Genomic DNA, 19714 nt, shown 5'->3' with positions numbered 1-19714 from the left:
AATTGGTTGCCGAAGAGGCTATAGGAGGACTCTGGAATCTTACGGTTGGTAAAGTATACAATGGTGTCAGTGCTAAGGCGGCTGAATGGAGGCATTCAACTATCACGTTATGCGCGAAACAACAATCTGGTGCATTTGATCTAGGAGGGGAGGCCTCGCCAAAGCTTCTGTTCGCGATGTTCATCATTGTGTCGTGGTTCCCACCTTGAGGACAAGGTGGATTTTAACCGTGGGGGAGTTGATACGAGAATATCTCTACGAATATCCTCATATCTCTATTATTTAGTTTAGTGTTGATTTAACATATATTTCTCATATATTATTAGGATCTTTATTTTCTTGTTCTCTAAGTTAAGGTAGCCTTATAAATAGGAGGCATTGTATTCTTCCTATTCAATCAACAAATAACATATTTTTCCTACTTTTTCCGTCTTCTTTATTTTTTCGTAAACCCTAGTTTGGAGCTGATCCCGGGGAAAGCCCGAAACGTCCATTGTTATCTTCTCGCCATCGATCTCTCGTCGACGTCGAAACCTTGTTAGGGGAGAACACCCTTAACAGTGTGTGTGTGCGATCCTAGCTCCACTATATTCTAAGCCTTCCGACGAGCAATTGGGGAAGTGAGATCTATCTTAAACCTCCTGATCAGTGCTATTCATAGTCATTTTGAGGTAGTTTTAAGTTCAAAATTGAGTTAATTTGCACGTTTAGGTGCCAAATGACTCAGGATGAAGGCAAAACATCAATCATATGATGTGAGACATTTTCGGAAGGAGCCCCAAGTCGAGCGAGCTGAGATGCCAAGAGGCAAAGAAGAGTGATCTCGACGAGAGAAAGGAGGTACATGATGCAGCAAATTATGAGCCTGAGTAAGAGCATAAAGAAAAAAGTAGTGTTCTCATTAGAATAGTGTTTTACTCTTTCATTCCTAGAATTCTAACAGACAAGTTGAAAGGCCAACTAGTGCTCCTTAGGCTAGCAAGTTAGGAAGACTCTCGAAGCGAACCAGATCAGATCTCCACTCTTTCCACCGACCGCCATATGTTTCAAGTCTCCGATCCATTTGCTTACAAACAAACACTTCACTAATTTATGTTCTAGTTTTCATATAATCATCATATCCACATGCTCTTTTGTATTCGAGATTTAATATATTCTCTGTTAACAACTGTTTCATATTTCATTTTACGTAATTATTTCTTGAGTTTAGGGTTGTTACAAGTTTCTTTTAAGTTTTAGCTTTTGATCTTGTGCTACTTCACTTATCTGTGTGTTTTTAGTTTTTTTCTTTCTGTTCATCTCAAGTAACTTAGTGTCAATCCGATACTGTAAAAATATTCAAGTTTAGTTTCTTAAGAGAGAGAAAGAAGAAAAATCACATTTATTTACTTGTCAGGCATGACAACAAAATGATAGCAATTCGAAGTGATGTGTAATTATCTATGTTTCTTGCTATGTCATTAGAACATCGAGTTTATTTGTTTTTATTCCTGAAAAGATGGATTATGGCAATCAAATATCTATGCACGAGTTTATCTTCATTATTTTCTTCTTCTTATATGAGGACACACAACTACACAAGAGTTTAAGTTTGCAAGATTTAATAAACTCATATTTGTCTAAATTATGTTGATTGTTTGATTTAGATTATGGCAATCAACCATCTATGCACGAGTTTATCTTATGAGGATCCACTAACTGTCAATCGATGTCCGATTCTTGGTCGTTTTTAGTATGTTTCTCCAACCATTTATACTAAATTCAAATTCATTTTTGAATATATGTTAACACCAAAAGGTAATTTTACTCCAATCATTTACACCAAACTCAAACTCAAAAGAATATTCCATATCCTCCTACTTTTTATACCTTTTCAATTACACCTACATACTTATTTAAATTACACATTAATCCCACAACATTATATCAAAAATTTAAATTAAATTAAATAATAAAATAAAATTTCTTATTATATACTCCCTCCGTCCATGAAATATTGTCCAAGTTTGACTCGACACGAGTTTTAAGAAATGTGAAGAAAAGTGAGTTGAAAAAGTTAGTGGAATAAAGGTCTTACATTTATATATTGGTTTTATAATAAAATGTGAGTGTAAAAAGTTAGTGGAAAGTGGGGACCATTTACCAAAAATAGAATAAAAGCAAAGTGGACATCTTTTCAAGGACGGATAAAAATGGTAAAACTGGATAACATTTCACGGACGGAGGGAGTACATTAAACATACTTTATATTAAAAAAATACACTAACTTGAAAATTAATATACACTTCATATGTTATGATGAAATTAAAATATAAATCAAAACGTATTTAAAAATACCACAATTACACAAAAAAAAAAGCATACCAAGATATGGATATAAAATTGAAAAAAATTCAAGACTCAAAATTTGCGTTTGTTCCCACGACTGATCAACTAGTGCAAGTCTAGAGAAGCATTTTATTTATTTTTTGTGTCATGTCAAGTCAGATACTTTTAAAATCGAGCATCTTCATTTGTTATTGTAATTTTTTTTTCCTGTGTTTTATTTCACACAATTAAATAATAATTGACTGATTTGCAATATCTCATAATTTTTGCAGTAACCCCATATTTAATGTAAATCCGTAGCAAACACCAAAAATTTGTTTGAGTTTAATGTATGGTTGGAGATAATATTTACACCAAAAATGGATTTTGGTGTATAGTTGGTTTTAGTTTGTATTCTAAACACATTTTTAACAAACTCTGTTAAGTTCTCAATAGTAATATTATTGATCAGAAATTACGGATTCAAGCTAAAAAGCTTGACTTTACGCAAATCAAACAATCAACATAATTTACACAAATATGAGTTTATTAAATCTTGCAAACTTACTATTTGTTGTAATATATTTAGGGGTTGTTCAGTTTGCAAGATTATATTATTAAACATGTAGTGGATTTGATTCATGAGATTGAATCTCACAACTCAATCCTAGATGAATAATCATATAATAATTAGTCATAGTCAACTCATCCAACTAAAATAATTTCACGACTGAATCCTAGATTATATTTTGGTACTATTTTATCTAGTAAGCCGAACATCACCTTAGGCCATCCACAACGCTGTCACTATACCGTCCCTTAAAACACTATTTTCCGCCCCCACTGTACTTTTTCACTTCATCCCTTAACTAAGGGACGGAACCTGCAGCCCTCCGTCCCTTAAATACTATTCATTCAATTTCATTTTTTTATTTTTTTCCAACAAATTCAATTAATAAAAACACACTTCATTCAAAATAAAATAAAATTACAACATAAAATAAAAATACAACTTAAAAGTTAAAAATTAAAAAAACACACAATTAAAATCCTAAAAAAATAAACGTGGCATAATTTAAAATACAATTTTATAGAAAATAAAAAAACTAATCCGCAGGCGAATCATCCCCCAAAGGCGGTGGAGATGCACTAAAGCCGGTAGGAGGCGGAAGGCCAAGTTGTGCTGTCATATAGACAATTCCGTTCCACCATGCTTGGTACTGGGCGGGCATAAAGCGGGAAGTGTCCGCCATTGTGGCGGTCATGTACATGGCCATAAGGGAGTTCGAGCATCCCCCGAGCCCGAGCCCGCCTGGCTTGGTTCGGCTCGGCCCCTCCTCACTCTAGCCGCCTTCGCCGCATTTCTCCCTTGCGGCCGACGGCGCCCACGGGAGGACCCCCCTGCATCGTCTGCCGGGGTTGCCTCCTCCTGCAAGGCAAACTCCACCACCGCCGGAGTTTTCATCGCCGGACATTTTGTGATGAGATGTTAGATGAAAATTGGAGAGGAAATAGAGATGAATTGAGAAGAATAGATGTGTAGCTGTATGTGAAATGTGGATGAAATAAGAGTATTTATAGAGTAAAAAATAAAAAAATTAAAAAAAGGTGAAACGGCTCTTTAAACGGTAATATTACCGTTTATAATTTATTTATTTATTTTTTTTATTTAATCTGAATTTTTTTAAAAAATGAATTATTGCGTCACCGTTACGATGCCCACTCGCGGGGCGGCGAGTGGGATCACGCGTGGCCTGGGAGCGCGCCACGTCGCCTCGGCGCGTGGCGAGCTGTCCCGCGTTTCGTCGCGGCGGGACGTGTAACGTGACGGGCTGGCAACGGGACGAAACGCTGCAAGGCGTTCCGCCCCCGGTTCCGTCACTGCGGAACGAAACATGGGCCACCCGATTGACGCGTTGCGGGTGGCCTTAGTGTTTCATTTCTCTTCTCGAAGCCGTAAATAAATCAAGGTTAGCCTCTGAATCTCTGTCGCTAGTCATGAGAGCCATTGTGCATCGCTTACAAATACATCTTCCATCAAGCCATATCTATATATATTTCAATATCAAACACAAACAAAAGCCCGGTGTTGCGTTGCACTAGTGTTTTTTCATTTGAGGTATTTCACCATGTACGGACCTTCAAGCTCGTACCCCAATTTTCTATAGTAATGCCTTGTTCCTACACCTGAAATAACAGCTATCTTTGTCGATCTGTGCTCCCTCGTAGCAATTCCTTCTGCCTCCTCCATTAATAGTGTACCATAACCTTCATGCTGCAGTTTATCAGCATCTCGTCCATGAACAGGAACTGCAGTCCCATAAACATGCAATTCGCGGACAATTGAACACTTCCCCATAAGCTCTGGGCAAGTCACATTCTTTCCACATTTCCGCAAACGCAGCAACCCAACAAGTATATCCTGGATTAACAATACACAACGGCATGTAAGTTACATCGGAAAAATAAGCTAGAGGGAAAATTTCTTGGCGAGTAAAAAGCAGCTAGGACCGATATATGTTTCCCTAGTTAAATTGACAGTACAAATGGCTACTCCAGTTTTATTTTTTATGCAGATCACTCAAGCTTCTAGTGTATATTGCAAGTAATCATGTTTCTCATTGAAAACAAATAACTTGGTGTCAGGCATATGAGTTGAAGATGAGAGCTAAGGTTCTTAGATATTCCTTAAACTAAAAAAGATGAATAGATGGTCTTTGTACATTTGCTTTTCATAAGTAGGCGCATGACAACAAAAACTACCATATCGTAATACATAACTAAATGAAGAAATGAGGCTTGTAGATGAATTTGAGCAAGAACTCGAAGAAGAAAGTGTTGAGAATGTTAAGGATTTGCTTCGTTGGATGACAATAATAAGTGGTTGGCATCTTAAACTATTTGAGTTAGGGAACAATGATACATCCAGTTCTAACACGCACTCATGTATCCTCAATAAGTGTAATTACTTCAAACTATATTGAAAAAAATTGATGGTCAGTCGCGCACCTGGCGAGTGTCTTCATATGAAAGAAAAGTTTCCCACCCCTCGTTAGCATGTGGTCCCAGGCAATAATAGTCTGGCCGCCTTAAAATATAAAATAGAAATAAGCAGCAGTCAATTACAGGAACGAGAGAAGTCAAATGACTTTAGAACTGAGACGACCCATTTATATAAGGAATAGTGAAGCTTGTTTTTGTTTCGTCAATACAGACATTAAAATTTCAACGGATCAGAAGTAAAACCAACATCTTGCTCAGCAAATGTGTCTCCATAAGAAAAAAAATGCTAGAAACTGGTGTGCACTTGGGGAAAATCTACAAACCAATTTAACCAAGGTCGCATCTAAGATTCTAAAAAAGAAAATCTCATTTGTGACTTACGTCTCAATTGTCATCCCAATACACTTTATTGCACTGTGCTCGGAGTAAGATACAGCTTCTTCAACATTAGCAGAAGTGTGCCCCGATAAAGCATCATGGAGATTCCTGGTAAAATAATCACGGTACTCTGCAGGCAATGACATAAAAGTACCACCCATCAAGATGAACTCGACCTGTATGATTAACACATCATAACAATTTAATTCTAGGAATTTTTCCCATGTGGATTAAATCTGTGTAGGAATAAGCCTCCGCAGAAAAAAGCAAACCTTGTCCAGTGTTGTTAGGGTCGCGGGGCGCATCGGGTCGATGAGGTAAAAATTCGGGTCGCGGGTCGACGAGTCGACAGGGTCGAGAGACCCACAAATCTAGGCTAATTGTTTTGCCTTTTAATATTAAATAAAATAAATATATTGCTCTAATGTTTATAATATATCAAATAATATAAATGTAGACGCAATTCATGTGAATAGAGATAAAGTGGAAAATAGAAATGATCAAAATACCAAAACAATTCATAAGTCATAACATAATAAATAATTGATACCATTGTCTGAAAATATCAAAACAAAGGAATATATGAAGGGTGACAGCAAAAGATCTTTGAATTGTTTATTTGTTTAGGAGTGAAGAGGCCGAATTCTAAAGTGTAGAAAGTAGGTTTGAAAAGTTTGATGTGGTGCATGCATATATATAGAGAATTGTGATTCAGAAAGTCAGAAAACATGTGAGAGATTTGAGAAAATCAGAGATAGCATATATTTAGGGCGACCCAGGCGACCCACTCGACCCAACGGTGATGGTTTCGACCCAGGCGACCCGGGCGACCCGAGCGACACTTTGACAACACTGACCTTGTCAACACTGTGACCCAATCTCTTAAGCTGGTCGATCCTGCTTCTTGCCTGGACATATGGGTTGTATCTAAATCACCAGAAAATAATAAAAAATTATTCAAATTTCTGATGTACATCCCACCATATTCAGGAACTGAAAGCCATGTTTTTAGAAAGTAATATAATAACTGATAAAATTCCAAATCAAATACAGATGGGTTGAGCAAAGATTGTCAAGTATCTTCTTAGGCCACTATTTCCTATTTTCGTAAGGACTAAAATCCAAGATCTATATCAAAATAGAATCACAGAGTTGCAAGATAAAATGCCAAATTGAATAAAAAAGGAGTAAACATAGAAGAAGCATCACTTAAGATCAATGATACAGATTCCTCATACAGTCATACTAAATCAATCCTTCAGTAACTTTATTCCTTGCAGAGGATTTATCTACAAAATTAAAATCCCAAAAGTTTACAAATGGAATTTGTAATACAAAAACAAGAATCATAGTACTTTATAACAACATTTCCAGTGTAGAACCCAGTTAGATGTGCCCATGTTTAAACAAAGAACGATTAAATTAAGATAAAGGATTGTAGAATAATCTGGAATTATAAACATCTTAGAGATCATAATCTTGTTTCTTAGTTTATCAAACTACTTGAAGATCTGCCAATTCTACAAAAACATCATGCTCTTTACTCTTTAGCAGCCAATCCTAGTAGCTTTGCTATTGGGATAGTAGGGATTGCTTTTTTAAGCTTAGTCATGTCAATGGTATAATCCAGGAAACTAATAGAATGTGAAGATAGATGAAGCTAGAGGGCTACATAATGAAACCCACTTTTCATCAAACTAAACTATAAGGGAAAATGATACTTATTGTGGTGAAAAAGAGCACTAGTTAAAGATGGAACCATGAGTCAAGACCAATTAATTGGTATTTAGTAAGGTGGTGTTCGGTTTCCTAAATAAAATAATACTAAGATATAATCTAGGATTGAGTTATAAGATTATTTTAATCATATGGGTTAGCTATGACTAATTATCTCATGATTTTATTCATCTAGGATTGAGTTATCTCATGAACCAAACACACTACATATTCACTCCTGGGATACAATCTTGCAAACCGAACACCCCCTAAGTAGACAAGTAGTCTGAACATCATCAAATGCCTTGAAGTTTGAACCAACGAGAACCAATTTTAAGATAGTTCTACAGAAATTCAAACCTTCTATGTGCACCCTTGGAGTAATCAGCAATTGAATCATGAGTTCATGACCAAATATGAGGAGTTCAGAGCCTATGACCAAGGACCTTAGAGCATCTCCAATGGCGGACGTCCGGTCGGACGTCCGCGACTGGCGACCGGGACGTCCGCCATTGTGGCGTCGAAGGTCGGATACGGACGTCCCGTGAGGACGTCGGGTGTCCTCGGACGTGCGGGCGAAGGGAAGGGCGGATTGTGCAGGGGATGTCCTAGTGACGTAGCAGTGGGATGGGAAGTCCTAGTAACGTGGCAGGAGGTGTTTTTGGGATGTCCTAGTGGATGTCCGAGTGGGACATCCGCCTACTGGAGATGCTCTTATCAGCATTGTCAGGGGCACTTGGCCCACTATGGCTTACTAGTAGCATGTCCTAAATTACATCGGGATGAATTTCACCTGATGAGACATGCTAAAGTAAAAAAGCTAAATCTCAAACATGTCCAACACACTTTCCAAGGTACAATCTTTCTAAACTAGAGGAAAGTATTCATTTTTATCACAGAAACGAAAATGATATAGTTAAATCACAACCCCAGAAGCAGTGCCTATGCTCATCTTTTCCGATGAGGAGTAAACAATTTTGACCTTGTCTGATCAAGTAATCCTGTAAATAAACAATCCTATTCATTTCCAATCCAATCTATCACCCAAAGTAAACGTCTTCTAAAGCAAGTATTATACATTACAAGTGGAAAAGAAGATAATTTACCTAGCCCTAATAGCTCTCATTCTAGTAGGCTCATATCCAGTATAACTCTGCGTGCTGTATTCGAAATCGGAATCGGGGCCGCCCGGGCAATACACGCATATATTCCCCGTGGTTGCAATATTCGGGCAGCGGTGAGGCTTCGACATTACGGCCACCACGGCAATCCCAGACGCCGTGCGAACTGGCTTAGCCCGGAGTTTTGGCAGCAGCGCCTCCTTCTCCGATTCCGGCAACGTTGCTATCATCTCGACGAGCTTCGGCGCCTTCGAGAGCCCGTATTTCCTGCACGCCGCCGATTTCACAGCGTTTAGGTCCACGTCTTGCCCCTTTCGCGAGAGATCAACCATCGTGGATACTATTTCCGCGATTGCTTTCACGCGCGCTTCTTCTTCGGAGAGTCCATGGCCGATTTTACTAAACCATTTTTATTTATTTAAAAGAGAGAATAATTAATTTTGATTTAAATGCTGAATAAATCGTGTTAAAAAAAAGTGCCCAAAATTGAAATTCCCATCATTCTCTCTCTCCTCTCTGTATTGCTGCCTCCTTCCTCAAGAAAACTCTCCATCTCTCTCTCTGACTGAAAGAAGCAAGGAAAAGGTCGGCAATGGAAGGTGAAGGAGTTCAGCAGCCACAGCTTGTGCTCGCCAACAATCTATTCCTGCTTACTCAGAACGACGTCGACGACATTGAAAAAGTGCGCCTCCGTGATGAGGTCTTCAAATTCATCGTTGCCAATGGTAATTGGGCCATTTCTCTGCAATTCATTCTTCTATTAACAGCTATTAGTTTGATCGCGGAGCTTCATTGTGGAGGAATTGTTTTGTTTTGGTAGATATGGCTCCATTGTACGAAACCCTAGTTGCCAGCAAGGTTTTGGATTTGGATCAGAAGGCACTTGACTCGATGCGCTCCAAGATCGATGATGAATTGAAGAAGCTCGAAGAGAAGTCAGTTCTGCTTTTCATGAACTAATATTGAGTTGCAACTGCGTTATGTGATCTCTGTGACTTATGCTACTCGATAATGTGAAGTCTATGTCTATGAATTCATCCTTTTTGTTCTGCTGCTTTCGTTACAATTTCCTCCATAAGTGCCTTTCTATTGTACTTGCTGCAACGTCCAATGTCTGAAAGTTCTTTCTCCTTGTTGATTCAACTGTTGTTTTTGCTTTTGGTGTTAGTCAAATAAATTTTAATAGTGCAACTTTTTGGACAGAAAATTGAGCTATGATTCATTTTTAGAGCTTATTGAGGATTGCCATAAGCCAAGATGGATTGTATATGATGCTACTGAATGGTCGTCTTTTAGAGTTGCAACTTATGCAGGTAGTGCTAGACTGCTAGCGCGGGTTTATAAAATTAGTCTTCGGAGTTAGTTTCTGAATCTAATTGATATCTCCGTGTTACATAGTTCCTTAAAAATCTCCATATTGTCATATTTAATAATTTTGTGATAAGTTATCCTCATTAGTCATGAGCTCTAGATGCTCTAAATTCTGGTTTGTGAACAGTAAGTACTTAGTAAAGGGACTTGATGAATGATGATTGCAAGGCCTATATATAGTGCTGCTACATGTACTTTAGAGTTGTATTCCTCAATCCACAATGGTTTACTGAATACAGTTTACTTTATTTTGCCAAAACTTCTTATATCCTCATTTTATTATTTGTTCACCTTTTAAATTCATTGATATGTGGAAATATGATTGGTTATCATCTAGACCATCTAGAGTTCAACATATTGAGTGGGCTATTTCCTTAATTTTAATCACTGTGATTTCATGTAGGATTGCTGACGCAGAAGAGAACTTGGGTGAAAGTGAAGTCAGGGAAGCTCATTTGGCCAAATCATTGTTTTACATTCGAATTGGTGACAAGGTAACACAACAAAACCCTTTGTTTTCCAGTTCTTTTTTCCATATGAAATCCTTCTACAATCCTTCATATCCAGGAAAAGGCACTGGAACAACTTAAAATAACAGAGGGCAAGACTGTTGCAGTTGGACAAAAGATGGATTTGGTATTCTACACACTACAAATTGGTTTCTTTCACATGGACTTTGATCTTATCTCCAAAAGCATTGACAAAGCTAAGAAGTAAACATCGGTTTCTGTTGCTGTGGATAAATTTTCCCAACCCTTTTTTTTTGTACACAGAGGTTGAGCACTGATTTTGACTTTTAACCTTTCAGATTGTTTGAGGAGGGTGGTGATTGGGAAAGGAAGAACCGTTTGAAGGTGTATGAGGGTTTATATTGCATGTCCACTCGCAATTTCAAGAAAGCAGCTGATCTTTTCCTTGATTCTATTTCGACTTTTACAACTTATGAGCTCTTCCCCTACGACACCTTCATATTTTATACTGGTCTTACGAGCATCATATCATTGGATAGAGTTTCACTAAAACGGAAGGTTTGCTATTTTTCTTAAACTTGGTATTGTTTTCACTAGATCACAAACTTGCCTTGGTTTGCCTCACATTTTTGCTGATGTGCAACCTAGTACCTACGTATGGATGCTCTAATCAATGCGTAGCCGTAAGTAGAAGAAAATGTGAATAATTTAAATTCGAAAAAATGTAACTCCTCGTACTGAATTGGAAAAAAAGAGTATTAAACTGATACATCAGATTACTTGGACTCGATCAAGTTTGAAATTCCAGGTACTATTGTCCATAATATACTTATGAATGGTCAAACATTATTAGTAAGAGTTGAATGCATCAATATAATTTCATTTTTATTTTACAAACATCTGATTGGACCGTTGGACCATGGAAAGTAAATGAGGATAGATAGATCATGTTATTGCTATCTTAAGTGTGATATTGCTTTCATTGTCAATAATGATGCCTGGTCTACCACACTCTCCGCAAAAATTGGTCGAATAATTATACGGATGCTTTCTTGATTTATTTTGTGGTTGGGAGAATAATAGATGCTATAAAGTTTATAATTTAGTTTAATAAGGACGATTTTTTATTGGTTCCAATTCTATACTCATTTTAAAAAATGATGTTTAACAGTGGGTCATTAAGATTAGCTGCAAATTCTGGCTAATTTTCATCTGCAATGTTTTCATTTAATATTTTTGGTACGTACCTTATATATGGAGACACGAGTTGGTGGTGTGCCTTCTTTGAATGCATTACTGCATGGCAGGACCATTTATGTGAAGGATTAATTAGCTTTTGGATGCTTTTCATAGTTGAATTATTAAATCTGTTGTCCAAAAAGCTCTCCTATCTCCATAAAATTTTCCATCCCCTTCCCCAACCACCGTGTTGCTAATCGATCAACTTCTTTTGTGGTTGGATATGTGGCAGGTGGTGGATGCACCAGAGATCCTGACCGTCATTGGCAAAATCCCATACTTATCAGACTTTCTGAACTCTTTATATGATTGCCAGTATAAATCATTCTTTATCGCTTTCGGTAAGTACCCCCTTCAAGCAGGGTCCTTGTTCTTGTAGCAACTGCTTATTGTGCTGCTTTGATCAGAGGGCGTATACGATCTTATACATGTTTAGCTCTGCTAATTATATTTAGCATATTTTGGTTATTCAGCTGGCTTAACCAAGCACATTAAGTTGGACCGCTATTTGCACCCGCACTTCCGGTACTACATGAGGGAGATAAGAAGTGTTGTGTACTCACAGTTCTTGGAATCCTACAAGAGTGTTACCATTGAAGCTATGGCAAAATCATTTGGCGTGACAGTGGATTTCATAGACGTGTAAGCGCTTAAACTCCTCCATGATGTGAATGAGCAACTTTATAGGTTTGAGCAATATGTTAAATGTGTTAGTTTTTCGTAGGGAGCTGTCTCGGTTCATTGCAGCGGGGAAGCTACACTGCAAGATAGACAAAGTTGCGGGCGTGTTAGAAACCAATCGGCCCGATGCAAAGAATGCTCTGTACCAGTCTACCATCAAGCAAGGGGATTTCCTCCTGAACCGCATCCAGAAGCTGTCACGTGTTATTGATCTTTGAACTTAGCTTATGATTATAATTTGCCCTGTTTACAACTCAAACTAGTCAAATTTCAAAGTACATGTAGCCCTCTCCCATTTGATTAATGTTTGTTTTTCAGCGTCATTGCTTTGCCACTAGTTCCCGAAATGATTTTGTTCCTGGAAATTTAATTATTAGTGTCACTTATGCTTGGAGCATCTATGATTTAAAAGATGTCGTTTCAGATTTCTAATCAATTGCTAACTAAGAGCATCCACAACCGTGCTCTTGCCAGCGGAACGGTTGTGGGCTCGGGCGGTACTATTCATGCCTGCTCTCTGGCAAGAGCACAACACCCACAACTGTGCTCTTCCGCAAGGACGAGCACAATTAATTTAAAATTCAATTAAACAATAACATTTCCATAATATTAAAATTCATTTAAAAACCACAATAAATATTACAAATGACAAATAAAATTAAACATTACATAATTAAAATCCTAAAAATGAAAAATTACATAATTAAAATCCTAAAAATTAAAAATTACATAATTAAAATCCTAAAAATTAAAAAAACCACTACTCGTTGCCGAATTTCGCCCACATGTGGTTGATTAGGTCTTCTTGTAGTTGATTGTGGATTCGAGTATCGCGCATTGTGTGTCTTGTCTCGATCCTCTGGCCAACCGTCGTATGCTCGCTTCGGCGTGGGGGAGACCTCGTTGTTGAGCTTCCGGCTTCGTCCTCGTCGTAGAAGCTAGCCGCCCTCGGCCCTTCGTCGGCTATAATCATGTTGTGTAATATAATACACGTGAACATGATGTCGGCGATATTATTCACGTACCACAGCCGAGCCGGGGCCTTCACAATGTTGAATCGAGCTTGAAGGACCCCGAAGGCTCTTTCGACGTCCTTCCGCGCTGACTCTTGACGCTGCGCAAAAAGAACTCGTCTCGGGTCGTGCGGGTTGTGGAGCGTCTTCACGAACGTCGACCACCTTGGGTAGATACCATCGGCGAGATAGTAACCCATGCGGTATGTATTTCCGTTGATGGTGAAGTCGATCGCCGGTGCTACACCATTCATCACATCATTGAAGAGTGGTGAAGAATAGAGCACGTTCAAGTCGTTGTTGGATCCGGCAACGCCGAAATATGCATGCCAAATCCATAGGCGAGAGTCGGCGACCGCCTCAAGGATAAGTGTTGGGCCGCCGCCTTTGTGACCGCTTAAGTGTTGCCCCCTCCAAGCAGTCGGGCAATTCTTCCACCTCCAATGCATGCAGTCAATGCTGCCAAGCATTCCGGGAAAGCTATGGACTGATTCGTGAAGACGAAGCAACCGTTGGCAATCATCGGTGGTGGGTGCCCGAAGGAATTCATCCCCAAAAGCAGAACGAACGCCCTCGCAAAAATTCTTTAAACAAAGGATTCCAGTGGACTCACCGATATGCAAATACTCGTCGAAGATGTCGGTCGTTTGCCCAGTAGCGAGTTGTCGGATGGCACACGTACACTTCTCCAACGCCGTGATACTTTGTCGGCCGGCTGCATCTACACCTGTTTAAAAGTATTCAACACGTGCGGACAATGTGTTGACAATTCGCATGAACAAGCGCTTTGACATGCGAAAACGGCGCCTGAAGTAATCTGCCGGAAACCGCGGATGGTCGGCAAAGTAGTCGGCAATGAGCCTTTCGTGGGCTCCCTCCCGGTCACGATGGATGTAGCGGCGATTTGATCTAGTGCGTTGAGGAGGATGAGCGGGGGTATTCGCCGCGACATATGCTTCGTAAGCGGCACGATATTGTTCGTAGTATTCTTGTTCTTCGCGCTCCGCTTCCGCCATGAGATGAGTGAAATCCATTTGATGTTTTGAGTGAATGTTGAATGTGTTGATAGTTTGTATAAGAATTATGAATGAGAGATGAATGAGAGATGAATTGATGTGATAAATGAGTGATGAATGTGTGTATTTATAGATGATTTTGGGAAATAAAAAATAAAAAAATCAAAAAAATTCAGAAAAAACGGGAAAAAAACGGCCATATTTTTGGGATTTGGAAAATATTTTTTTTATTTTTTAGCATTATTTATAATTAAATACCGATTTTTTTAAAAAAAAATAAAAAATGTTTAAACACAACGGCTATGCCGTTGACGAATGGGAGCGCGCCACGTGTGCGTCCGCTGGCACGGACGTGCTCGATACATCGAGCAGCGCCGTGCCAGCGGCGCGAGCGCAGCAGCGGCGGATGGCGTCCGTGCCAGCGGCGCGGACGGCGATGGCGACGGACGCCACCGCTGCGCATGCTCTAATTAGCAATCCCTAATTAAGATTAAATTTTAGCCACTAGATTAGGTGATCTAGTGATTGAAATAATACTACGTGGATTATATTTAAAATTAAAAAAAAATATATTAAATAAACTTAAATGGTATATAGGTCAATTCTTATATAGTAGTTAAAACTAATCTTTTTCTCTCTCTCCAAAATCATCTCGAACACTTGAAATTTATGTAACTATCTCGATTTAAATTATTTTTTCGCAAAAAATATATCAAATTAAATGTAATTATTTTAACGAGATTTCAATTGCATATGATGTTCCGACGAAGATCGGATGATGAAATTTTATAATTTTAATTTTAATTTTCGTATATGTTGATAAGTAGATTTTATATCAATAAATGCATCAAACAATGTGTTGAGATTTTATATTTTCCGGTACTTGTGTTGAGATTCTCATGTCACTATGTTGATATTTGTAATGCACTATGTTGATACTCCCTACGTCCCATAAAAATATGTGCACTTTCCATTTTCATCTGTCTCATAAAAATATGTGCATTACATTTTTGGAAAGTTATATCAATTTAATAATGTATGTCCCACTATCCACTAACTCTATTTTAACTATCATTCTCTTCCTCTCTCTCTTACTTTACCATATCATTCTCCTCATCTCTCTTACTTTACCTATTTTGTATTAATTCACGTGTCATCTCATCCGCCCATATTTTTATGGGACGGAGGGAGTATAAAAAAATCGTGAAAATTATTATGTTATGGCATATTTACTATTTTACCCATTTATTGATATTTTATCTACTACTATTTATTGAAATACGTGAGCTTTAATCTCATACACTCATTTTAAGATCTAATGATGTAGAATTGGTCTTAGTTGTGGATTGGATAGCATATGCATTTTAACATGACCCTATAGTTTCAATAGAGTTGTCAACTGGGTCGGGCTGGGCCGGCCCACTAGTGAAACGAAGCAGGCCTGGGTTGGGCTCATTAGTTGAGATGGGCTCATATTGGGCCATTTTGTGAACCCAAGCCCATGACCATCTGAAGCTCAGCCCAGGCCCGGGCACATCAGAAGCCTGCCTTTTATAAAAAAATATAGTATAATTAGGTGATTAATCATTAATAATAGTATATTTCTCTGTTTATGCATGTCATCTTATGCACGAGACACGTTAATTTTTTCTATATCATTCAAATTTTTTGGATGTCTCCGAATAGACTCAAATAGTCATGAATGCAACATTCAATCTTGACTACATCTATTTTTTTTTCTTATATTTTTTTTCCAAGATGTAAAAAAGATGTTATGAAGTTTAACTTCAAGAATATTACGTATTTAAACCTTAATATTTGATGAATAATTATAGAATTCTTTAAATTTTTTACTCAGTTCATATACTTGTAGTTTTAAAAATACAACATCAACCCAAAAATACAACATCGACTCATATGTCATCATCTACTAACAAAGTCAATAAATGAACTTAAACAAATTATTTAAATGTAGATTTAGTTAATGAGATATAAATATAAGTTATAGATTTTATTTGTGCATATAATATATTTGGATATCTTTAAATACAAAAACAAAACTATTCATAAATTCCTTTTTTATTTTCTCTTAATTTTTATTTCAATTATTCATTGTGAAAACTAAAAGTACGCAATTAATTACAAATTGCATTATAAGAAAACATAATTTATTAAAAATTACAGTTAAAATCTTTTAAAAATCTAAAATTACATAATTAAATTGCTAAAAACTTAGTCGCATGACATCATGACACGAGTACACCTCTTGCTCGCACTCATAGATGCACATTTTGGTGCTTGTTGAATATTGACTCTTCTCGGTGTGCTTTTTGTGCATTTCAGGCTCTAGCTCGAACTCGACTCTATGACACCAGCCCACTTGACGATGTTACAAACTTTTTCTCAGGTTAAATCATACTCCCTCTATCCTAACTAAGTTGAATCGTATTCATTTTTAGGATGCCCCAACTATGTTGAGTTATTTCAATTTTTGATAAAAAACAAAACATTCAATCACTTTTATTTTATTCTATCACATACTTTACTCTCTTTATCTTTCATACTTTAATTTTCTCTCATTTCAACACAATTTCTTAATCTTCGTGCACAAAAGGTGACTCAACATTAGGCATGTACAAACCGAACCGGACCGCCGGTTAACCAGCGGTTCGGAACCGCCGGTTCACAAACTGGAACCGGAACCGGCGCCGGTGGTTCGAACCGGATGGCAGTTCGACGGTTCAGCGGTTCAAGCGGGCCTGTTCAAGTTAAAAAAAGCGTGACCGTAACCGACGGTTCAGCGGTTCGAACGGTAGGATTCCGGCTAGGGCGTAGGTTTTCTGACGTAAACCGCTAGTTTCCGACGGTTACGGACCTTTTTCAGGTGGCGGCGTATAGGTGGCAGTGTATAGGCCTGAAAACCGGTCAGAAACCGCCGATTTTTCGGCCAGAAACCTGCATTTTCCGTCAGAAACCGTGGACTGAACCGCCGGTTCAGGCGGTAAACCGGCCGAAATTTGAAATTTTAATTTTTTTATTATTTTTTTATTTCTTCCAATTTTGCTCCTATAAATACCTCACTTCCCCCATCATTTTTACTCACCTCATTCTTGTGTTAACAAGGATTTCCTTCTCAATCTCAATTTCTCTATTCTCTATCCTCATTCTCCCTAATTGTTCAAGTTGTTTACTGCTATATTTGTTGTTGTGTTCGTAATTTACCATTTATTCAATACTCCATATTCCATACTACTTTCATTTTGCATTATGTCTTTTTCTTGTGGTGGAACGGGACGTGGTGATCGGGGCAAAGGAATTGTCCAAGATCAAAGTAGTCGTCCCCAAGGATCAAAGCGACCTAGTCGTCGAGAGGTTATGGAAGAGGTTTCCCGAGTGGCGGCTGAACACATGCAAGTAAGTTCTAAAAAAAATTTATTTTTACAATTCATAATTTCATAAGATTGAGTTTTTAAATTTTTTTTTGTGTTCCTAATTAAAAGTTCAACTTATATAATATTTATAGATAGAAGAAGATCATAGGACCGACATGCTACTCGTTGAAATGCATCAAGGAGGAGGGAGGGGCGGTGGTAGTTCCCAACAACAAGATGACGAGTACGACGTGTCTATATCGTCGGACTCGGACAACAATGATGATAAATCTCATTCTCGTATTCTGTCTAGCACCGGCGGAAATGAGGACATGCCTCCCCCTCCACCCACTAAAAACGCATTGAAATATGATATTTTTTGTTAAACACTACAAGAAGGTCCCAGTGGTAATTCCAAGTCCTAATGATCCGCTCTCTCAAGAAGAGATATCGGCGTTTCATGCATATTGTAACTATTGTGATAAAGTCTACAAATTTGCGAGTGGTGGGGGATATGGACCCTCCATCGTCATTTGGTGACGAAGCATCCGGTAGAATGTGGCACTGCCTCTACCTAAACCCAACTAAACTTCCAACCCGGTGGCTCAGGTTCGTCAAGTACGCCTCTTTTTAAATATGATCCTAAAATTTTTGTTGACGTTATGACTAGATGGGCTGCAATGAAGCATTTTCCTTTTAATGTTTATGATAACAAAAAATTTGAGGTTACTATGCAAAGTGGTTTGAACGTAGCTGTCAAAAGAGTAGGTCGAATGACCGTTCAACGATCTACCGTTCGACAATGTTTGGAGAAAAAAGTTGAATTATCACGTTATTTACTCAACTTGGGACACAAAGTGAACATTTGCTAAGATGTATGGACTGATTCTTTTAATAGACATTCATACATGGGCATTACGGTTCACTTTGTGGACAATAGTTGGACTTTGAACAAGCATTAATTGGTTTTAGAGAATTTGAGACACCACACACTGCACCCGAAATTGCTTCTTCAATTATTCAAGTTTTGAATGAATTTCAATTATGCAATAAGATATTTTCTGTTGGTTTTGATAATGCAACTGCTAACACTGCAAGTATTAATAACTTGATTGCGGCATTTGCTCTGGTTATTGGTGGTAAGTATTTTCATCAAAGATGTATATGTCATATTTTGAATTTATGTGTACAAGATGCGCTTGAATTATGGCAAAAGCATGTTAGTCCTATTAGAACTGCAGTTAGATTAATCCATCAAAAGTCGCCTATTGGCAAAGCTTGGAAGAAGTACCATCAAAAGAATGTAAGATATACGAATTTTACCATAGATGTGTCTCATATATGGAATTCGACATATGATTGTCTGAATTCTACTTTGACGCATAAAGATTCTTTGTGTGATTTTTTAGAACCTATCCCGTTTTTTATTTATATCTATCGCATAGTTGTTGGGATCATAGCGTGAGTTTATTTAAATTGTTCAAATATTTCAAAAATGAGACTGTTGGATTATCGGGTGTTTATTATTGCATTGTTGTTCGTGTTTTAGAGCATTGCATGTATATATCAGTTGGTTTTAAAACTGCGATGAAAAATGTTTGCTCTTCTCCTGAATTGATGTGTGTTTTATATTATATGATTGACAAATGACTTAAGTATTTCAGTGAGATTCCAACGGTGCAAAGGTCTTGGATTCAAAATGGAAATTAGCCAGTACCTCCAGGATTTTAGATTTTTATTATAACAATTTTAGTTCTATTGATCTTGGTCCACTTCAAGCATAGCAAGCGGATACCAATGACCAATGGGGAGTAAACCTAACCGAAACATTTCAAATAAACCTCCTGTACCGGTCAATTGTCCAACAAACCTTCGAGTTTAACTTGCGTGCTCTCTACACCGAATATGAAACCAGGTATAACAGTACCCATCAAGTCAGAAGACCTACCCCTCCTCAACAACATAATTTTGGCTTCGCATTTCAAACTGATTACGATGACCCCAACGTTCAATCCCAATTAGCTGACC

General features: G+C 37.9%; 2 protein-coding genes and 1 non-coding gene across 3 annotated transcripts; 1 reads left to right on the top strand and 2 right to left on the bottom strand.

Moving 5' to 3' along the window:
• Positions 1 to 4339: 4339 nt before the first annotated feature.
• On the bottom strand, positions 4340 to 8863 carry LOC121766102 (elongator complex protein 3-like). Its single transcript, XM_042162444.1, has 5 exons — positions 8511 to 8863; positions 6546 to 6615; positions 5692 to 5864; positions 5317 to 5395; positions 4340 to 4729 (listed from the first exon to the last, which is right to left on the bottom strand). The coding sequence occupies exons 1-5, from the start codon at positions 8855 to 8857 to the stop codon at positions 4418 to 4420; spliced, it is 981 nt and encodes a 326-aa protein (XP_042018378.1). The 5' UTR covers positions 8858 to 8863; the 3' UTR covers positions 4340 to 4417.
• Positions 8864 to 8982: 119 nt separating this feature from the next.
• LOC121766101 (26S proteasome non-ATPase regulatory subunit 6 homolog) lies at positions 8983 to 12697 on the top strand. The gene is made up of 8 exons (XM_042162443.1): positions 8983 to 9250; positions 9346 to 9460; positions 10300 to 10390; positions 10464 to 10609; positions 10705 to 10924; positions 11838 to 11946; positions 12079 to 12247; positions 12330 to 12697. The coding sequence occupies exons 1-8, from the start codon at positions 9118 to 9120 to the stop codon at positions 12502 to 12504; spliced, it is 1158 nt and encodes a 385-aa protein (XP_042018377.1). The 5' UTR covers positions 8983 to 9117; the 3' UTR covers positions 12505 to 12697.
• Positions 12698 to 15902: 3205 nt separating this feature from the next.
• On the bottom strand, positions 15903 to 16003 carry LOC121766212. Its single transcript, XR_006042943.1, has one exon. It is a non-coding gene; the product is annotated as a U6 spliceosomal RNA (small nuclear RNA).
• Between the last annotated feature and the right edge of the window lie 3711 nt (positions 16004 to 19714).

Source organism: Salvia splendens, chromosome 14 (assembly GCF_004379255.2).
Source record: "Salvia splendens isolate huo1 chromosome 14, SspV2, whole genome shotgun sequence".
Lineage (NCBI taxonomy): Eukaryota > Viridiplantae > Streptophyta > Magnoliopsida > Lamiales > Lamiaceae > Salvia > Salvia splendens.
Note: the sequence above shows the minus strand (reverse complement) of the source record. Positions and strands in the feature narration are given on the sequence as shown.